The sequence below is a fragment of the Anolis sagrei genome, chromosome 8 (genome assembly GCF_037176765.1).
Source record: "Anolis sagrei isolate rAnoSag1 chromosome 8, rAnoSag1.mat, whole genome shotgun sequence".
In the NCBI taxonomy this organism is placed as follows: Eukaryota; Metazoa; Chordata; class Lepidosauria; order Squamata; family Dactyloidae; genus Anolis; species Anolis sagrei.
Genome location: NC_090028.1, coordinates 6,406,984 through 6,426,878, shown reverse-complemented (window position 1 = coordinate 6,426,878; position 19,895 = coordinate 6,406,984). Strand labels below are relative to the sequence as shown.

General features: G+C 44.4%; 1 protein-coding gene across 1 annotated transcript in view; it reads left to right on the top strand.

Annotated features, from left to right (window-relative positions):
* Positions 1–19,895, top strand: part of NUP93 (nucleoporin 93) — a 177,105-nt gene that overhangs the window by 18,471 nt on the left and 138,739 nt on the right. Inside the window, exons 2-3 of the mRNA XM_060788074.2 lie at positions 12,967–13,168; positions 17,703–17,820. Coding sequence (XP_060644057.1) covers positions 12,990–13,168; positions 17,703–17,820 — 297 coding nt within the window. The 5' untranslated portion in view covers positions 12,967–12,989. The remainder of the gene's footprint in view (positions 1–12,966; positions 13,169–17,702; positions 17,821–19,895) is intronic.

The following is a 19,895-nucleotide window of genomic DNA, read 5'->3' as shown; positions in this document are numbered from 1 at the left end:
CAATATAATACTATTATTAATAATACAATATTATAATTATATATTTAAGAGTGACTAAAATGATCCAGAGTCTGGTGAACAAGCCCTATGAGGAGCGGCTTAAGGTTGGACTGGATGGCCCATGAGGTCGTTTCCAACTCTTTGATTCTATGATTCTGTATATTTTATATACATGTAATATAGTAATATATAATACTGATATTGTACTATGCTAATAGTACAATATCAGTATTATATATTACACTAGCTGTGCCCTGCCACGCGTTGCTGTGGCCTATAGTAAAACTTATCAAAGTTGAGGTAGATATCTGGACTATTATGAAAGAGAGGTATCTACCTATTCCTTCCCCCTTTCTCTCCTTTCTTCCTTCTCTACCTCTTTCTTTCTTTCCTTCTTTCACTACTTGGTTTCATCCTTCTCTCTTTCCTTCATTCCCTCCCCCTTTCTTCCTTTGCCTTTCTTCCCTCCCTGTTTGCTTCCTTCTTTCGCTTTTTATTTCCTTTTATTTCACCACCATCATAACAATAACAATAATGCAATGCATTGCCTCCGGGACCTGACACCTCTCCCATTCCCCCTAAAAGGGTCTCATAGGAATAATAGCATCATAATAATCATAGAAATAACAACCTTTACCCGCCACGCATTGCTGTGACCAACCTTCCCTCTTTCTCTCCTTCTTTCCCTCCTTCCTTCCTTCCCTCCCATCTTTCCTTCTCCTCTTCCTTCTCTATCTCCTTCCTTCCCCCTTTTTCTTTCTCTTCTGGCCTCTTTCCTTCCTTCTCTCTTTCCTTCTTTCCTTCCCTCCCTTTTTCTCTACATCTTCCCCCTTCCTTCACTCCCTCTTTCCTTCCTTCATTCCCTTTTTTCTTTCCTTCTCTCCTTCCTTCCTTCCCCCTTTTTCTTTCTCTTCTGGTCTCTTTTCTTCCTTCTCTCTTTCCTTCTTTCCTTCCCTCCCTCTTTCTCTACATCTTCCCCCTTCCTTCACTCCCTCTTTCCTTCTTTCATTCCCTTTTTTCTTTCCTTCTCTCCTTCCTTCCTTCCCCCTTTTTCTTTCCCTCCCTCTGTCTCTCATTTCTTCCTTCTCTACCTCTTTCCTTCCTTCCCCCTTTTTCTTTCTCTTCTGCTGTCTCTCTTTTCTTTCCTTCCATCTTTCCTTTTCTTTCCTTTTCTTCTTCCTTCTTTCTCTAACTTTCCTTCCTTCCCCCTTTTCTTTATCTCCCTTTCTCTTTCTTCCTTCTTTCCTTCCTTCCTGTCTTTCCTGGATTTTGACAGGGCGGGAAGGGGTGCGGTGGGGTTTGGAGGTGGCGTGAAGTAAAAGGAGGTAAGATTGGGGCAGGCGAGTGATGGAGCGTGAGGTTGTGTGTGTGTGTGCGGCAGCGGGGGGAGTGATGGAGCGTGGGGTTGCGTGTGTGTGTGCGGCAGCGGGGGGGAGTGGGGTTGCGCGTGTGTGTGTGGCGGTGGGGGGAGTGATGGAGCGTGGGGTTGCGTGTGTGTGTGCGGCGGGGGAATGATGGAGCGTGGGGTTGTGTGTGTGCGTGCGGCGGGGGGTGTGTGTGCAGGAAGCGGCGCGGCGGGGCTTGCAGTGGGCATGGCTTCCGCAGAGGGAACTGTGTGCGCGCGCCAGGGAACTTGCGGCTGGGCACCAATGCGCATGCTCAGTTGTTTTGCCGTTTTGTGAGTGTGTTGTTGTGTTGTTTTTCATTTTGAGTAGATATGTTTGTACCTTGTGGGTTGTGTTATGGGCATGGCAATTTTGGTTAAGTTTCGTTGGTTTTTTTGAGTTTTGTTGTTTTGCCGTTTTGTGAGTGTCTTGTTGTGTTGTTTTTCATTTTGAATAGATATGTTTGTACCTTGTGGGTTGTGTTATGGGCATGGCAATTTTGGTTAAGTTTCGTTGGTTTTTTTGAGTTTTGTTGTTTTGCCGTTTTGTGAGTGTCTTGTTGTGTTGTTTTTCATTTTGAGTAGATATGTTTGTACCTTGTGGGTTGTGTTATGGGCATGGCAATTTTGGTTAAGTTTCGTTGGGGTTTTTTGAGTTTTGTTGTTTTGCCGTTTTGTGAGTGTGTTGTTGTGTTATTTTTCATTTTGAGTAGATATGTTTGTACCTTGTGGGTTGTGTTATGGGCATGGCAATTTTGGTACAGTTTCGTTGGGGGGTTTTTGAGTTTTGTTTCCTCGTTGGATGCCCCTAACAAATTTATATATATAGATGTATATGCAAATGGAGCTCCCGGTGGCGCAGTGGGCTAAAGCATTGAGCTGCTGAGCTTGTTGATCGAAAGGTCGCAGATTAGATTCCGGGGAGCGGCGTGAGCTTCCGCTGTCAGCCCTAGCTTCTGCCAACCTAGCAGTTCGAAAACATGCAAATGTGAGTAGATCAATAGGTACCGCTCCGGTGGGAAGGTAACGGCGCTCCATGCAGTTATGCCGGCCACATGACCTTGGAGGTGTCTACGGACAACGCTGGCTCTTCGGCTTAGAAATGGAGATGAGCACCACACCCCAGAGTCAGACATGACTGGACTTAATGTCAGGGGACTACCTTTACCTTTACCTATGTATATATATCTTGTAAGCCACTCTGAGTGAGAAGGGCGGCATATAAATTCCATAAATAATAATAATAATAATAATAATAATAATAATAGTAATACCTTGACCTGGGGTCTTTTGATGTATATGATGGGGGAATAGCTACTATAATAAATACTGTTCCACTTTTGATCCTTTTAGTAATGGATCCAACTGTATTGCATTTTCTCCCCTCTCCACTACTGCTTTCCATTCATTCCCTTGGGCTGAAATTCTAATCCATGGGTGTGATCAATGGTGAACAATGGCTGGCTATTTTTCAGTGTTCTTTTCCAGACATGTTCAAACAGAGGACTTTGTTTTCAAGTAGAGACAGTGGCTTAATGCGGCAGCAATTACTGATGGGTCATCAATCTTGTTTGTACAGCAGCAGTCTTCCTTTGCTCTTCCATCAGGAGTCAGGGAAGTTCGTTCAACGTCTGCACCATCTTTCTCCAGCTGTCATGTGTTGCTCTTTCCCCAACCAGATGCAAAAGCACTTGGCATCCTAGGGCTTGTGTCTGCTCCTCAAACTGAACAGTTACATTGAGAGTGACTGCAGTCACAAGAATGCAGCAAATTCTCCCCATCTCAAGGCTAGAGCATTGAATCCTGTCTTTTGCAAGATGAGTCTTTATTTGAGACTTAAAGGCATTCTTTTCAGTTTTCAGGAAAGGTTTGAAGGAAGGTAAACAATCAAAATTTGAAGTACAAAGGAAGGCCAAAACTAAGACAAGTCAAACCCTCATTTTGGACTTTAGGAGAGCTGATTTCCAAAAAATGAAGGAAACACTGAGCAGCGCTCCGTGGACACGGGAGTTTTTCAAGAGTGAAATACTCAAGGCGCAATTGCAAACAGTACCAACAAAGAGAAAAAATAGGACAAGTGCAAAGAATCCAGAATGGATGTCCAAAGAACTTCTAACTGTGCTAAGACTCAAAAGAGACATGCACAAGAAGTGGAAAAAGGGAGAAATCATCAAAGAGGGCCAAGTCACAGTCCCTCAAACTGTTGGAGAATATTCAATATGCCCAAATGTGAACACTGGTGAAGTTCGAGGAAAATAGACCTTGACATTTGGGAGTTGTAGTTGCTGGGATTTATAGTTCACCTACAACCAAAGAGCATTCAGAAGCCCACCAACGATAGAATTAGGCCAAACTTCCCACAAAGAACTCCCATGACCAACAGAAAATACTGCCTGTGATGGTCTTTGGCGACCCCTCTGACACCCCCTCGCGACCCCTCCAGGGGTCCCGATCCCCAGGTTGAGAACCACTGGTTTAGGGCTTTATAGGCCAAAACCAGCACTTTGAATTGTGCCCGGTAGCAAACTGGCAGCTGGTGTAACTGGCGTAACATGAGAGTTGTATGCTCCCTATATGCCGTCCCAGTTATTAACCTGGCTGCCTCTCGTTGGACTATTTGAAGCTTCCGAGCAATCTTCAACGGCAGCCCCACGTAGAGTGCATTATTATTATTATTATTATTATTATTATTATTATCTTTATTTGTACCCCGCTAGCATCTCCTGAAGGACTCGATGCGGCTTACAAAGGCCAAGGCCTCAAACACAACATAACAATATAAACCTAAAGCAAATTAAAAACAGTTAAAGCAATATTAAAACAACAAAACAACAAGCAATAAACAATACACCAAAACACAATAAAACTGGGCCGGGCCAGAATGAAGGGTACAGAATTAAAAGTGCTGATGTGACAGGTGATTTGTAAGGCTCATAGGGCAAGTGCAGTGTGCAGTGTACGGCAATCTTAGTTCTAATAAAATGCTTATGGGACTTGGTATTGGAGATTTCCTATTCTGGGAAGGCACATCGGAACAGCCAGGTCTTCAAGTTCTTTCTAAAGACTGCCAATGTAGAGACCTGTCTAAGCTCTTTGGGGAGGGTGTTCCAGAGTTGGGGGCCACCACAGAAAAGGCCCTGTCTCGTGTCCCCACCAAACGCGCTTGCGACGCAGGCGGAATCACGAGCAGGGCCTCTCCAGATGAACGAAGTGAACGTTTGGGTTCGTAGATGGAGATGCAGTCACGCAGGTAGGTGGGTCCCAAACCATTTAGGGCAGTGTTTCTCAACCTGGGGGTCGGGACCCCTGGAGAGGTCATCAGGGGGTTCCAGAGGGGTCACCAAAGACCATCAGAAAACACAGTATTTTCTGTTGGTCATGGGGGTTCTGTGTGGGAAGCTTGGCCCAATTCTATCATTGGTGGGGTTCAGAATGCTTTTGATTGTAAGTGTACTATAAATCCCAGCAACCACAACTCCCAAATGTCAAGGTCTATTTTCCCCAAACTCCACCAGTGTTCACATTTAGCATACTGAGTATTCGTGCCAAGTTTGGTCCAGATCTGTCTTTGTTTGAGTCCATAGTGCTCTCTGTAGGTGAACTACAAGTCCCAAACTCAACGTCAATGCCACCAAACCCTTCCAGTGTTTTCTGTTTGTCGTGGGCATTCTGTGTGCCAAGTTTGGTTCAATTTCATTGTTGGTGGAGTTCAGAATACTCTTTGATTGTAGGTGAACCATAAATCCCAACAACTCCAACTCCTAAATTATGTTTCATAACAGGAGCAAAAGAATGTTATGGTTGGGGGTCACCACAGCATGAAGACCTGTATTAAGGGGTCGCGGCATTAGGAAGGTTGAGAAACACTGATTTAGGGCTTTGTAGGTGAGCACCTGCACCTTGAATTGGGACCGGAAAATAAACGGCAGCCAGTGGAGCTCCTTGAACAGAATGGTTGACCTCTCTCTGTAAGGAGCGCCAGTTAACATCCTGGCCGCTGCCCGTTGGACCAGTTGAAATTTCCGAGCCGTTATCAAGGGCAGCCCCACGTAGAGCGCATTGCAGTAATCCAATCTAGAGGTGACCAAGGCATGGACCACCCTTGCATTGTAGTAGTCTATCCTGGATGCACCGAGAGCGTGAACCACCGTAGCCAAGTCATGATTCTATGAATTCCAACGATAAAGGCATCCCCCAAGAACGCCTTTATCGTTGTAATAAATCAAGTGTCAGAAGTGAATAAAATGGCCTTTCCTTTGAAGTGTTTTCAGGGATCCTCCCTGGAGTTTGTGGGGCTTGGCTGCCCTTTTGCTCGATGAATTACAAGGCGCTGCCTCCTTGGAAGCTGTCCTCTGAGCCCGCTTTGCCTTCTGCGTGCCTCTTGCCTTTGCCAGGGAACTTTGCTGGGGCGTGCCAGCCGAGGTACTTAATGAGAAAGAGAAATGAACCGGATCAAAGCGAAGCCAGGGCTGTTCCTGCCGCCCGCGCCAGACGCACTGCTGCTCCTTCTGCTTGAAAAGGCAGGAGCAGCCTTAACCGGGTGGGAGGGCGATGGCTTTGGTCACCGCCAGCCAGCGGAGGCTGTTTCTGGCACCGACGTGCAGTCATTCCTTCCTGCCAAAGGAGAAGAGGCTCCTTTCAAGGCGGCATCCTGTACTGCATTGCAGGGCATGAAATTGCCTTTTTGCTATGGCCTTGTGCTCCCTCCCCTGCCAGCTTCCGGATCCATTGCCTGCTTTGTTTATTAGCTTATGGATTGCCATTAATGCTTACTAAGAGCGCACCGACCCACGTTATAGGGGGAAACTCACGTGGTCTCCATTGTCTGGAGCCAGTCTGAGTTTGCACACTTTGTGTCAGCAGTGTGTATGCGCTTTATGAAAGGCTTTGTGTATTCTCGAGAGGGCCTTCGGATTTGGTGAGCGTGTCCAATATCTTTCGCAGAGTCGTGATATTGAGACTTACGGCCACCATGGGAGATCCTTGCGTTTTTGCAGCCTGTCTGTCTGTAAGTTTGACTTTGCCAAGCCTTTTTAGGAGGAAATGGAACGGCACCGGCCGTCTTTAAGAATAAATTAAGAGAAAATGTGATCTATCGCTATCTATATATATAAAAAGGGAAAGGGCGTTCAACGGGACAGCAAAACGCGAAAACCCCCCGACGAAAACTCACCAAATTTGCCGTGCACATACCTCAACCCACAAGGTATGCACAGTTTGACTTTGCCAAGCCTTTCTGGGAGGAAATGGAATGGCACCGGCCGTCTTTAAGAATAAATCAAGAGAAAATGTGATCTATTGCTATCTATATATATAAAACGGGAAAGGGTGTTCAACGGGACAGCAAAACGCGAAAACCCCCCGATGAAAACTCACCAAATTTGCCGTGCACATACCTCAACCCACAAGGTATGCACAGTTTGACTTTGCCAAGCCTTTCTTGGAGGAAATGGAATGGCACCGGCCGTCTTTAAGAATAAATTAAGAGAAAATGTGATCTATAGCTATCTATATATATAAAACGGTAAAGGGCGTTCAACGGAACAGCAAAACGCGAAAAACCCCCGACGAAAACTCACCAAATTTGCCGTGCACATACCTCAACCCACAAGGTATGCACAGTTTGACTTTGCCAAGCCTTTCTAGGAGGAAATGGAATGGCACCGGCCGTCTTTAAGAATAAATCAAGAGAAAATGTGATCTATTGCTATCTATATATATAAAAGGGGAAAGGGCGTTCAACGGAACAGCAAAACGCGAAAACCCCATGACGAAAACTCACCAAATTTGCCGTGCACATACCTCAACCCACAAGGTATGCACAGTTTGACTTTGCCAAGCCTTTCTAGGAGGAAATGGAATGGCACCGGCCGTCTTTAAGAATAAATCAAGAGAAAATGTGATCTATTGCTATCTATATATATAAAAGGGGAAAGGGCGTTCAACGGAACAGCAAAACGCGAAAACCCCGTGACGAAAACTCACCAAATTTGCCGTGCACATACCTCAACCCACAAGGTATGCACAGTTTGACTTTGCCAAGCCTTTCTAGGAGGAAATGGAATGGCACCGGCCGTCTTTAAGAATAAATCAAGAGAAAATGTGATCTATTGCTATCTATATATATAAAAGGGGAAAGGGCGTTCAACGGAACAGCAAAACGCGAAAACCCCATGACGAAAACTCACCAAATTTGCCGTGCACATACCTCAACCCACAAGGTATGCACAGTTTGACTTTGCCAAGCCTTTCTAGGAGGAAATGGAATGGCACCGGCCGTCTTTAAGAATAAATCAAGAGAAAATGTGATCTATTGCTATCTATATATATAAAAGGGGAAAGGGCGTTCAACGGAACAGCAAAACGCGAAAACCCCGTGACGAAAACTCACCAAATTTGCCGTGCACATACCTCAACCCACAAGGTATGCACAGTTTGACTTTGCCAAGCCTTTCTAGGAGGAAATGGAATGGCACCGGCCGTCTTTAAGAATAAATCAAGAGAAAATGTGATCTATTGCTATCTATATATATAAAAAGGGAAAGGGCGTTCAACGGGACAGCAAAACGCGAAAACCCCCCGACGAAAACTCACCAAATTTGCCGTGCACATACCTCAACCCACAAGGTATGCACAACACTCATCAAAATTCCAAACAACATTTCAACAAACTCACAATTACAAAAACCAACTGAGCATGCGCAGTGCCCAGGGGAGGAAGTACACACGCAATGCACTCTGGGAACTGTAGTTCTAGAACGCGGCCTACTCACTGACGCTGAAGCCCCGGCCTGGGAGTTGGAGCTCGGCCGTCTGTGGCTGGCTGGATGAGGAGGAACAAGCTGAAGATTAATCCTGACAAGACAGAGGTCCTCCTGGTCGATCGAAAACCAGATTGAGGTATAAGGTGGCAACCTGTGTTGGACGGGGTTGCACTCCCCCTGAAGTCACAGGTCGGCAGTTTGGATGTCCTCCTGGATTCATCACTTACTCTTGAAGTTCAGGCGTCGATGGTGGCCGGGAGGGCCTTTGCACAATTGAGACTCATGCAGCAACTGCGACCGTATCCCGTGAAGGCGGATCTGGCCAGGGTTGTCCATGCCTTAGTCACCTCCAGATTGGACTACTGTAATGCACCCTACGTGGAGCTGCCCTTGAAGACGGCCCGGAAATTTCAATTGGTTCAAAATAGCTGTGGCTGGCTGGATGAAGAGGAACAAGCTGAAGATTAATCCTGACAAGATAGAGGTCCTCCTGGTCGATCGAAAACCAGATCGAGGTATAGGGTGGCAACCTGTGCTGGACGGGGTTACACTCCCCCTGAAGTCATAGGTCCGCAGTTTGGTTGTCCTCCTGGATTCATCACTTACGCTTGAAGCTCAGGCGTCAGCGGTGGCCGGAAGGGCCTTTGTACAATTGAGACTCGTGCGCCAACTGCGACCACACCCCATGAAGGCAGATCTGGCCAGGGTGGTCCATGCCTTAGTCACCTCCAGATTGGACTACTGTAATGCACTCTATATGGGGCTGCCCTTGAAGACAGTCCGGAAATTTCAATTGGTTCAACGGGCGGAGGCCAGTTTGTTAACTGGTGCGACTTACAGGGAGTGGTCAACCCTCCTGTTTAAGGAGCTCCACTGGCTGCCGTTCATTTTCCGGTCCCAATTCAAGGTGCAGGTTCTTACCTGCAAAGCCCTAAACGGTTTGGGACTGCCAGAGTTGGGCCATGCCGTCATGCACGCCTACCTGCCTGACCGCATGTCTGTGTACGAACCCACACGATCTCTACGATCATCTGGAGAGGCCTTCTTGCGCTCCCACCTCCATTGCAGGCGTGATTGGTGGGGACGAGGGAGAGGGCCTTCTCGGTGGTGGCCCCTCGACTCTGGAACTCACTCCCCAAGGACATCAGGCATGCCCCAACTCTGGCAGTCTTTAGGAGGAGCCTGAAAACAAGGTTATTCCAGTGTGCCTTCCCAGAATAAGGAAACTCCCAACAATATGTCCTCTAGTCACCTCTAGACTGGATTACTGTAATGCACTCTACGTGGGGCTGCCCTTGAAGACGGCCCGGAAATTTCAATTGGTTCTATAATCTATAATTATCTATAATTATGGTATCTATAATTATTGCTTCAATTCCTACCCAACAGTGAAGAGATGCCTAATAGGCAGAAGATGGGCCAGATCCAGAAGCCCTGGAAATTTGTTAAAAGGCTGAATGGCCAAATTGCATAGGTTGACAAGCTTCCCTTAACCAGAGAAATACTGCTGCAGGCAGATCAATGCAAACAAGGGAAAGAAGAAAGACTATTGAGCAGGGCTGGCATTGCAAATCGGAGCTTTCAGAATTCTGGCCTTTTAAGCACTTAACAGATTGTAGCCTGTTTTGGCATAACTTCTTCCTCCCCAAGAGTCCTTTGAAATGACTCCTACGCGGGAAAGCGTGCGGAAAGTGTGAATGTCGGAACGAAAGTCCCTTGTGGATTTTCTGGAAGAGAACCATGAGTGGGATATTAGGTTCCTGCCAGGCCCTGCCTGGAAGTCTCTCTCAGAGATCCATCAGGATTTTCAGATGCAGCTCTGACTTGGCTTTGACACGAGGGTTTGAATCTTGGGGGATTCTTGGGAGAAAGAATTTCCCAAAATCTGTAATGCTGTGCTTTCATTGCTTTCGCTTGTGAGCTGCTTTGTGGTTACGTGTTGTAAAACGTGAGTCACCCTCGGGCTGATATGGGTGGGATAGAAATCTATATAAATAAAAACATAATGTTCGTTTGTGGGATTAACAGAACTCAAAAACCACTGGACAAATTGACACCAAATTTGGACACAATACATCTAACAACTCAATGTATGTTCTTCGCTCAAAAAAATTGATTTTGTCATTTGGGAGTTGTAGTTGCTGGGATTTATAGTTCACCGACAATCAAAGAGCATGAGACCCATCGACAATGGAATCAAACCAAACTTGGCACACAGTTCTCCCATGACCAACAGAAAATACTGGAAGGGTTTGGTGGGCAGTGTCCTTTGGTTTTGGAATTGTAGTTCACCTACATCCAGAGATCACTGTGGACTCAAACAATGATGGACCTGGACCAAACTCTACACAAATACTCAATATGCCCAAATGTGAACAATGGTGGAGTTTGCGGAAAATCGAATTTTGACATTTGGGAGCTGTAGTTGCTGGGATTTATAGTTCACCTACAATCACAGAGTATTCTGAACCCCACCAACGATAGAATTAGGCCAATCCTCCCACACAGAACTCCCATGTGGGCCACAGCAACGCATGGCAGGGGACAGCTAGTAATGGAAATAAATAAATAAATAAAAGCTGGGCACCAATTCTGCAAAATAAATACAGGTATGCCACAGCTGACAAAGTACCGTATATACTCGAGTATAAGCTGCCCCGAATATAAGCCAAAGCACCTGATTTTTCCACAAAAAACTGGGAAAACTTGTTGACTCGAGTATAAGTCGAGAATGGGAAATGCAGCTATGGGTCAGTTTCGAAATAAAAATAGATACCAATAAAATTACATTAATTGAAGCCTCAGTAGGTTGAATGTTTATTAGGGTGTTAAGATCGTCTGGGGAGGCCCTGCTCTCGGTCCCACCTGTGTCGCAAGTACGTTTGGCGGGGATGAGAGACAAGGCCTTCTCAGTGGTGGCCCCTCGGCTGTGGAATGCCCTTCCTAGGGATATTAGATTGGCCCCCTCCCTGTTGATATTTCGGAGGAAAGTGAAGACCTGGTTGTTCGAGCAGGCATCTTAATAGCCAGTGTAACGAACATAGGAATATGGAACAATTGGATGATGAGACTAGATCTTGATTTTTACTATGAGACGCTAATAAGATGTTTTATTGATTTATATTGACTATTATGCTACTGTTTTAATTGTTTTTAACTGTTTTATGATGTTTTTTGAGCATTGAATTTTGCTATTGTTAACCGCTCTGAGTTGCCCGAGAGCTGAGAAGAGAGGTATACAAATATAGCAAATAAATAAATACATAAATAAATACATTTATTTATTTATCGTGTCAGGAGCAAAACCATTGCATTTTTTTAACAAACAAACAAAAAGTGCTCTCTGGATGTAGGTGAACTACAACTCCTCAACTCAAACCCTTCTAGTGTTTTCTGTTGGTCAAGGGAGTCCTTTGTGCCAAGTTTGGTTCAATTCCCTCATTGGTGGAGTTCAGAATGCTCTTTGATTATAGGTGAACTATAAATCCCAGCAACTACAACTCCCAAATGACAAAATCATAATGTTTTGAGTAATGGTCACTCCGTGTGTTGTGAGACGTTTTGTTGCCAGATTTGGTGTGATTTCGTTCATTGGTTCTTTTGTTTTTAAGGTACTCATTATGTACAGAGCATTTATATATATAGACTAGCTTTACCCGCCACGCGTTGCTGTGGCCAACCTTCTCTCCCTCTTTCTCTCCTTCTTTCAGTCCTTCCTTCATTTCCTTTTCTTCTTTCCTTTCTTCATTCTCTACCTGTTTACTTCCTTCCTTAGCTTTTTGCTCCCATCCTTCCTTCTCTTTCTTTCTTTCCTTCCCTCCCTCTTTCTCTCCTTCTTTCTCTTCTTCCTTTGCTCCGTCTTTCCTGCCTTCCCTTTTTTCTTTCCTTCTCTCCTCCTTCCTTCTCTTCCTCTTCCTTCCTCCTCCCTTTTTCCCCTTCCCCTTTCTCTCCTTTCTTCCCTCTCTATCTCTTTCCTTCCTTCCTTCCCTCTTGACTTCCAGGCTTCCTTTTCTTTCTTTCTTTTCTTCTCTTCCTTTCTCTTCTTCCTTTGCTTTTTTCCCTCTCTTCCCCTTCCCAAATTCCACTTCCTTCCTTCCTTCCTTCCTTCCTTCCTTCCTTCCTTCCTTCCTTTTGACACCTTCCCTTCCCCTTCCCTTTCTTCTTCTTTTCTATCTTTCTTTCCTTTCCTCCTTCCTTCCTTTCTCCCTTGTTTCCCATCCTCCTTCTCTCTCTGTATTCTTTCTTTCCTACCTTTCTTCTTTCATATACCTTCTCAACTACCCTCCCTTCCATCTTTTCTTTCCTTCCTTCCTTTCTCCGTTCGCGCAGCATCCTGGCCCCCAGCGAGCAGGCCGCATTCTAGAACTACAGTTCCCAGAGTGCATTGCGTGTGTACTTCCTCCCCTGGGCACTGCGCATGCTCAGTTGATTTTTGTAATTGTGAGTTTGTTGAAATGTTGTTTGGAATTTTGATGAGTGTTGTGCATACCTTGTGGGTTGAGGTATGTGCACAGCAAATTTGGTGAGTTTTCGTCAGGGTTTTTTTCGCGTTTTGCTGTCCCGTTGAACACCCTTTCCATTTTTATATATATAGATAGATAGATTTTTTTCCCCTTATGATTGCAAACCAAAGAAGTTACCTGGATAGAGGGTCAGGCCTCTTGTGATGATTCTAGACATTCTGGGGACATATTACTCCCTTGGCATTCTCCACATTTGCTGATGGGAAATGAACACATCCAGATGTGATTGTTTAGGACAATTTAACTGTCTTTTATGGTTCACAATGGGGTCTTTTCTCCCTCTTTTACCACTTAGGCTTTCCCCAACCACCCTCACAAATGGACGTGGAAGGCTTTGGTGAGCTCCTGCAGCAAGCAGAGCAGCTTGCGGCTGAAACAGAGGGCATCGCTGAGCTCCCTCATGTTGAGCGCAACCTCCAAGAGATCCAACAGGCCGGAGAACGGCTCCGCTCTCGGACGTTAACCCGCACGTCGCAGGAGACCGCAGATGTCAAGGCGTACGTATGTTCCTGGGCTTTACAATTAAATGCTAGAGTTTGAATTCTAAACCAATTTTACTAGTCTTTTTATAATTCAATGTAGTACCAAATTCTGAGTTAGTGTTCTTAGCAATGCTTTGTTGGTCAACAACAACAAACTATCTCCATCAGGAAAAGTAATGTTTTGCAGCATGGATTTTAAACTCGTGACCTGTGTTTTAATCTCTGTCCTGCGTATTTAATGTGTATTTTTATAAAAATACATTTTAATAGTGTCTTTCATAGAACTACATGTTAATATGTGTGTTTATAGAATATTTGCAATATTTGTGTGTTTGAGTGTGTTGTGACTTGCCTTGAGGCACAAGGAGAGGTGGGCAAGAAATAGAATTATTATTTTACTGACACAAAAGCACAGTATGTCACAGCAAACGAGATCTATATGCTGGATTTCGTATCAGAAAATCACAAGTCGAACACTTCCCAAGCGTCTAGGACTGTGTCTTGTATATCCTGAAACGATACTGGAATGGACTAGGACTATGAATTTTGGCTATGACCCCAGGACTTGACGAAGCGGATTTTTAGTATAAGTATATGTTATGTTTGTATTGTCTGGTCTGTATTGTCGGAATTTATTGTACGCTGTTCTTTTATGTTGCTGTTCACCGCCCCGAGTCGCCTTCGGGCTGAGAGGGGCGGTCAATAAATGCAATAAATAAATAAATAAATAAATAAATTGTATTTTCGGATGATGCGCAGGTGGCCTTTTGCAATTGACAGATTGTGATTATTATTATTATTGTTTTTCTTATAAGAAATTATATTATTATTATTAAATTATATTACATGTAATAATAATAATAATAATAATATAATTTGTAATGTAATATAATTTGACTGGTTGTCCTGACACGACAAACAAACAATTATTATTATTATTATTATTATTATTATTATTATTATTAATGGGTTGCTGTGAGTTTTCTGGGTTGTATGGCCATGTTCCAGAAGCATTTTCTCCTGACTTTAAACTTCTAGATGCTTTTGAATGCTCCTGGAATGCTCCTGGAACGTGCCATACAGCCCAGAAAACTCACAACAATCCAGTGTTTATTTATTTACTGTGACCAAGAGAAAACACTGCAAGGGTTTGGTGGGCATTGACCTTGAGTTTTGGAGTTGTAGTTCACCTACATCCAGAGAGCACTGTAGACTCAAGTAATGATGGATCTGGACCAAACTTGGCACTGATACTCAGTGTGACCAAATGTGAACACTGGTGGAGTTTGGGGGGAAATAAATAAACCTTGACATTTCAGTGTTGTATTTGCTGGGATGTATAGTTCACCTACAATCAAAGAGCATTCTTTTTATGGAAGCTTTGCTTCTGGACACCCCACCAACAATAGAATTGGACCAAACTTCCCATATGGAACTCTCATGACCAACAGAAAATACTGTGTCTTCTGACATCTCCTCACTGTGTCTCTGACATCTCCTCATGACCCCCCCCAGGGGTCCCGACTCCCAGGTTGAGAAACACTGGGTTAGAGGAAGGCGAAGGCTGCAAATAACCCTCAATCCTGGGTGCGTGTTGCACTCTAGCACCGAAACACCTTTTCACCCAGCACCACACCAGAATCCAGTAATACTATCTAGAAATAGTAATACTATCTAGAAAGGGGAAAAGGGGCATTTCCAAAAGAGTGAGTAGAACAGAAACTGCAAAATAACAGTAATCCATATATAGGAAATACAAAATAGCAGTAATCCAAAAATGGCAAAGTACATAAAGTCAGGAGAACCAAAATCCACAGCAGTTATTCAAACATGAATCCATAAACCAGAAAACAGGAGCTTTTCCCAAGGCAAACCCTTACAGAATCAAAGACATGAACCAAAACAGGAAACTTGAATCATGAACTTGAGATCACAGACAGGAAAATCGTCATTTACCAACATTGTCTCCTCTGAGAGGCTTGAAGCCAAATGACTTAATTTAAGCCTGTCTAGACACCCATGACATCATGTCAAACACACCTGGACTTTAAGGTCTTCCCACAGTTTCTGTGAGAATATCTAGTTTGTCTGTTTTTTGCTCCCTCCATTCTCAGGCCTGATCTACACAGAAATGCATGACCACATTTCTGTGTGCGAACCCACGCAATCTCTTCGATCATCTGGAGAGGCCCTGCTCTCGCTCCCACCCCCTTCACAGGCGCGATTGGTAGGGATGAGGGAGAGGGCCTTCTCGGTGGTGGCTCCCCAACTCTGGAACTCACTTTCCAAGGATATTAGGCAAGCCCCCACATTGGCAGTCTTTAGGAGGAGCCTAAAAACATGGCTGTTCCAGTGTGCCTTCCCTGAATAAAGGAAACAATCCCCTGCAAATACTCTGAGAAGCACTTTAATTACTCGTTGGGCCACTCTTTACTTTTGTTTTAAAACCCTCCACTAGATACGTCCTATGTTCATGTCCAGCATTTCTTTTTAAAGTTTTTAACTATTACATCTGGCCCAGCCATAGGTTTTTTATAATTATTGTGTGTTATTGTCTATTTTTGAGTTATATTAATTGTATTGTTTATTTTGTTTATTGCTTGTTGTTTTTATTATTGCTTGTTGTTTCTGATGTGTTGTTGGACTTGGCCTCATGTAAGCCACTCCGAGTCCCTTGGGGAGATGGTGGCGGGGTATAAATAAAGTTTTATTATTATTTTATTATTTATTATTATTATCTAGTTTCCTGGGAAAACTCCCCATCAGCCCAAGGACTTTCACTTTCCCCTGTTGCCTGGGAATGAGCACAGGAATCTACAACATGGGCTTCATCTGCTTGCATTTCTCTCCAATCACACACAGACTCTTCATTTCGAAACCCATCATCCCCCTCATCCGGTGGTTGCATGACCTACAGATCCAATATCATGGGAAAAACTATGATCTGGTTAACTAAGTGCTTTGATTTTATTTATCGTGTCATCCGCAACCAGAACATTGTATTACATTTCTAACAGAACAAAACAAACAAACAGATAAAAAAAAAACCCCACAAATTTTGCAAACTTGGTAGTTGATTAAACGTCCTTTGACCAGTATCTGGCCACTTGGAGTGCCTCTGGTGTTGCCGCAAGAAGGTCCTCCATTGTGCATGTGGCAGGGCTCAGGTTGCATTGCAGCAGGTGGTCAGTGGTTTGCTCTTCTCCGCACTCGCATGCCGAGGATTCCACCCTGTAGCCCCATTTCTTAATATTGGCTCTGCATCTCGTGGTGCCAGAACGCAGTCTGTTCAGCGCCTTCCAAGTCGCCCAGTCTTCTGTGTGCCCAGGGGGGAGTCTCTCATCTGGTATCATCCATGGATTGAGGTGCTGGGTTTGAGCCTGCCACTTTTGAACTCTCGCTTGCTGTTGTGTTCCAGCGAGTGTCTGTAGATCTAAGAAAACTATTTCTTGATTTAAGTCGTTGGCGTGCTGGCTGATACCTAAACAAGGGATGAGCTGGAGATGTCTCTGCCTTGGTCCTTTCACTATTGGCTGCTACTTCCCAGCGGATGTCAGGTGGTGCAATACTGACTAGACAGCGTAATTTCTCCAGTGGTGTAGGGCGCAGACACCCCGTGATAATGTGGCATGTCTTATTAAAAGCCACATCTACTCTTTTAGTGTGGTGAGCTGTGTTCCACACTGGGCATGCGTACTCAGCAGCAGAGTAGCATAGCGCAAGAGCAGATGTCTTCACTGTATCTGGTTGTGTTCCCCAGGTTGTGCCAGTCAGCTTTCGTATGATATTGTTTCTAGCATCCACTTTTTGTTTGATGTTCAGGCAGTGCTTCTTGTAGGTCGGAGCACGGTCCAGAGTGACTCCCAGGTATTTGGGTGCGCTGCAATGCTCCAGTGGGATTCCTTCCCAGGTCATCCTCAGAGCTCAGGATGCTTCTCTGTTCTTGAGGTGAAAGGCACATGTCTGTGTTTTAGATGGATTAGGGATCAGCTGGTTTTCCCTGTAGTAGGCTGTAAGGGCACCTAGAGCTTCGGAGAGCTTCTGTTCAACCATCTCAAATCTCCCTGCTTGAGCGGTAATGGCATGATCATCAGCATAGATGAAGCTCTCTGTCCCTTCTGGAAGTGGCTGGTCATTTGTGTAGATGTTGAACATGGATGGAGCAAGCACGCTCCCCTGAGGCAGGCCGTTCTTCTGTTTCCGCCATCTGCTTCTCTGGCCCTGGAACTCAACAAAAAAGCTCCTGTTTTGTAGCAGGTTTCCTATGAGGCGGGTGAGGTGGTCGTCCTTTGTGATATTATACATTTTTCTCAGGAGGAGGCGGTGGTTCACAGTATCATAAGCCGCTGACAGGTCTATGAAGACAGCTCCTGTGATCTGCTGCCTTTCGAAGCCATCTTCTATGTGCTGAGTCAGGTTCAGCACTTGCGATGTGCAGCTTTTGCCTTTCCTGAAGTGCTTTGATATGACATTGACATTACATGGCTCATATGCACACAGGCACATGTAAATTCAGTTTTATTCCAATCCTTTTTTCTCTTTCTTACAGATCGGTGCTACTTGGTTCCCGAGGGCTTGACATCTCCCACATCTCTCAGCGGCTGGAGAGCCTTAGTGCGGTGACAACATTTGAGCCTCTCGAGCCCGTGAAGGACACAGATATACAGGCAAGAGGCTAAAAATGTGTAAAAATTGTACTATTCTGACACTTGAATATGAAGAGGGATAGTCATCTCTGTTTTTGAGGGACAGAACTTTTGAATGTGGATTATTCTCAGCCCTCAGAGCAAGGCAAAGACAATCTGAATGAAGCTTCCCAAGAAAACCCTGTGATAGGCTTTGGGTTGCCACAAATCGGAAATGACTTGAATGCTCACAAAAACAGGAATGTTAGGAATGGTGGGAGTTGAAGTCCAAAATACTTGGAGTTCCAAAATTTGCCCAGGCCTGTTTTAGACAGACTAAAATGTCTTATTTTTTTTAAAAAAGGTAAACACAAGTAGATAAGTTATTGTTGCACTTCAGGACAGGAAAGGCCCTCTGACAGTAAACACCACACCATTGATTGAAAAACAATCCTTTTATTGTAATTAAAAGGCAGCAAGTAAAAAGCACTTTAAAGAAATAGGTAAATCCAATTAGGTAAGAAGATAAGCAATAACAAAAATAGTCCAGGGTAAAGTTCAGCAAAGTCCATAAAAACAAAGTCCATACCTCTCTAATATAATTCAGGAAAAACAGAAAACATTAATCCATAGGCATGAGTATACAATCATAAAATCCAAAAATCCAAACCATGCAACAAGAAATACTTAGACAAGAATCTTCCAAGCAAGCCTTCCATGAAACAAGGATGAGAACTTCACTTGATTCCGTACTTGGAACTTTTATCCCCTTGTTAATCTATTCCAAGACCTCAGAAACTGGTTTCGCTTTAATTGAGATTCCCAGTGGGTTAAATCCATGTGCCGGCAGGACTGAAGACCAATAGGTCGCAGTTCGAATCCGGGGAGAATGCGGATGAACTCCCTCTGTCAGCTCCAGCTCCTCATGCGGGGACATGAGAGAAACGTCCCACAAGGATGGTAAAACATCAAAACATCCAGGAGTCCCCTGGGCAACGGCCAATTCTCCCACGCCAGAAGCAACTTGCGGTTTCTCAAGTTGCTCCTGATACCACAAAAAAAAAAAAAAAAAAAAAAATCCAAGGCATGAGTAGGCATTCATACAATCTAAGAGTCCAAAGTATGAACAAAAATACTTAGACAAGAATCTTCCAACAAAGCTTCCATGAAAGTAAAGCTTCCGTAAAAGGACAAGAACTACACTTGATTCCAATGACTATATTTCCCATACTTGGAACTTTTATCCCATTGTTAATCTATTCCACGCACTCAGGAATTTGTTTCGTTTTACTTGAGATCTCTGTATCTTTTTCTCTTGAAGCCTGGCAAAACGCCGAAGGTAGTGTTCGGCCTATCTATTTTGACTAATTCCCTCTCGCCTATCTATTTGCTCATTAAGTCTCGCAGCTGGGCCAGGTGCCCAGTTGTTTTCAAGCCCCAAATCCTGAGAACCCACTAGTAGCAATTCAGGGAGTATTCTATCATCCCCACACCTTTCAGGGACATTCTCATGGGAAACTACACTTTGCACAAGGGTCTCCTGGTCCTTCTCTTCATCAGTATCATTGACCAAACCATTATTAACTTTATTTGTACCCGCTCGCATCTCCCGAAGGACTCAATGCGGCTTACAAAGGCCAAGACCTCAATACACAACATAACAATACAAAACCTAAAGCAAATTAAAAACAATTAAAGCAATATTAAACAATAAACAATACACCAAGACACAATAAAACTGGGCCGAGCCAGAGTAATGGGTACAAAATTAAAAGTGCTGATGTGACAGGTGGTATATAAAGATTATAGGGTAAGTGCAGTGTGCAGTGTGCGGCAATCTTAGTTCTAATAAAGTGCTTCTGGGACTTGGTATTGGAGATTTCCTATTCTGGAAAGGCACATCGGAACAGCCAAGTCTTCAAGTTCTTTCTAAAGACTGCCAATGTAGGGGCCTGTCTAAGATCTTTGGGGAGGGTGTTCCAGAGTCGGGGGGCCACCACAGAAAAGGCCCTGTCTCGTGTCCCCACCAAACGCGCTTGCGACGCAGGCGGAATCATGAGCAGGGCCTCTCCGGATGAACGAAGTGAACGCGTGGGTTCGTAAACGGAGATGCGGTC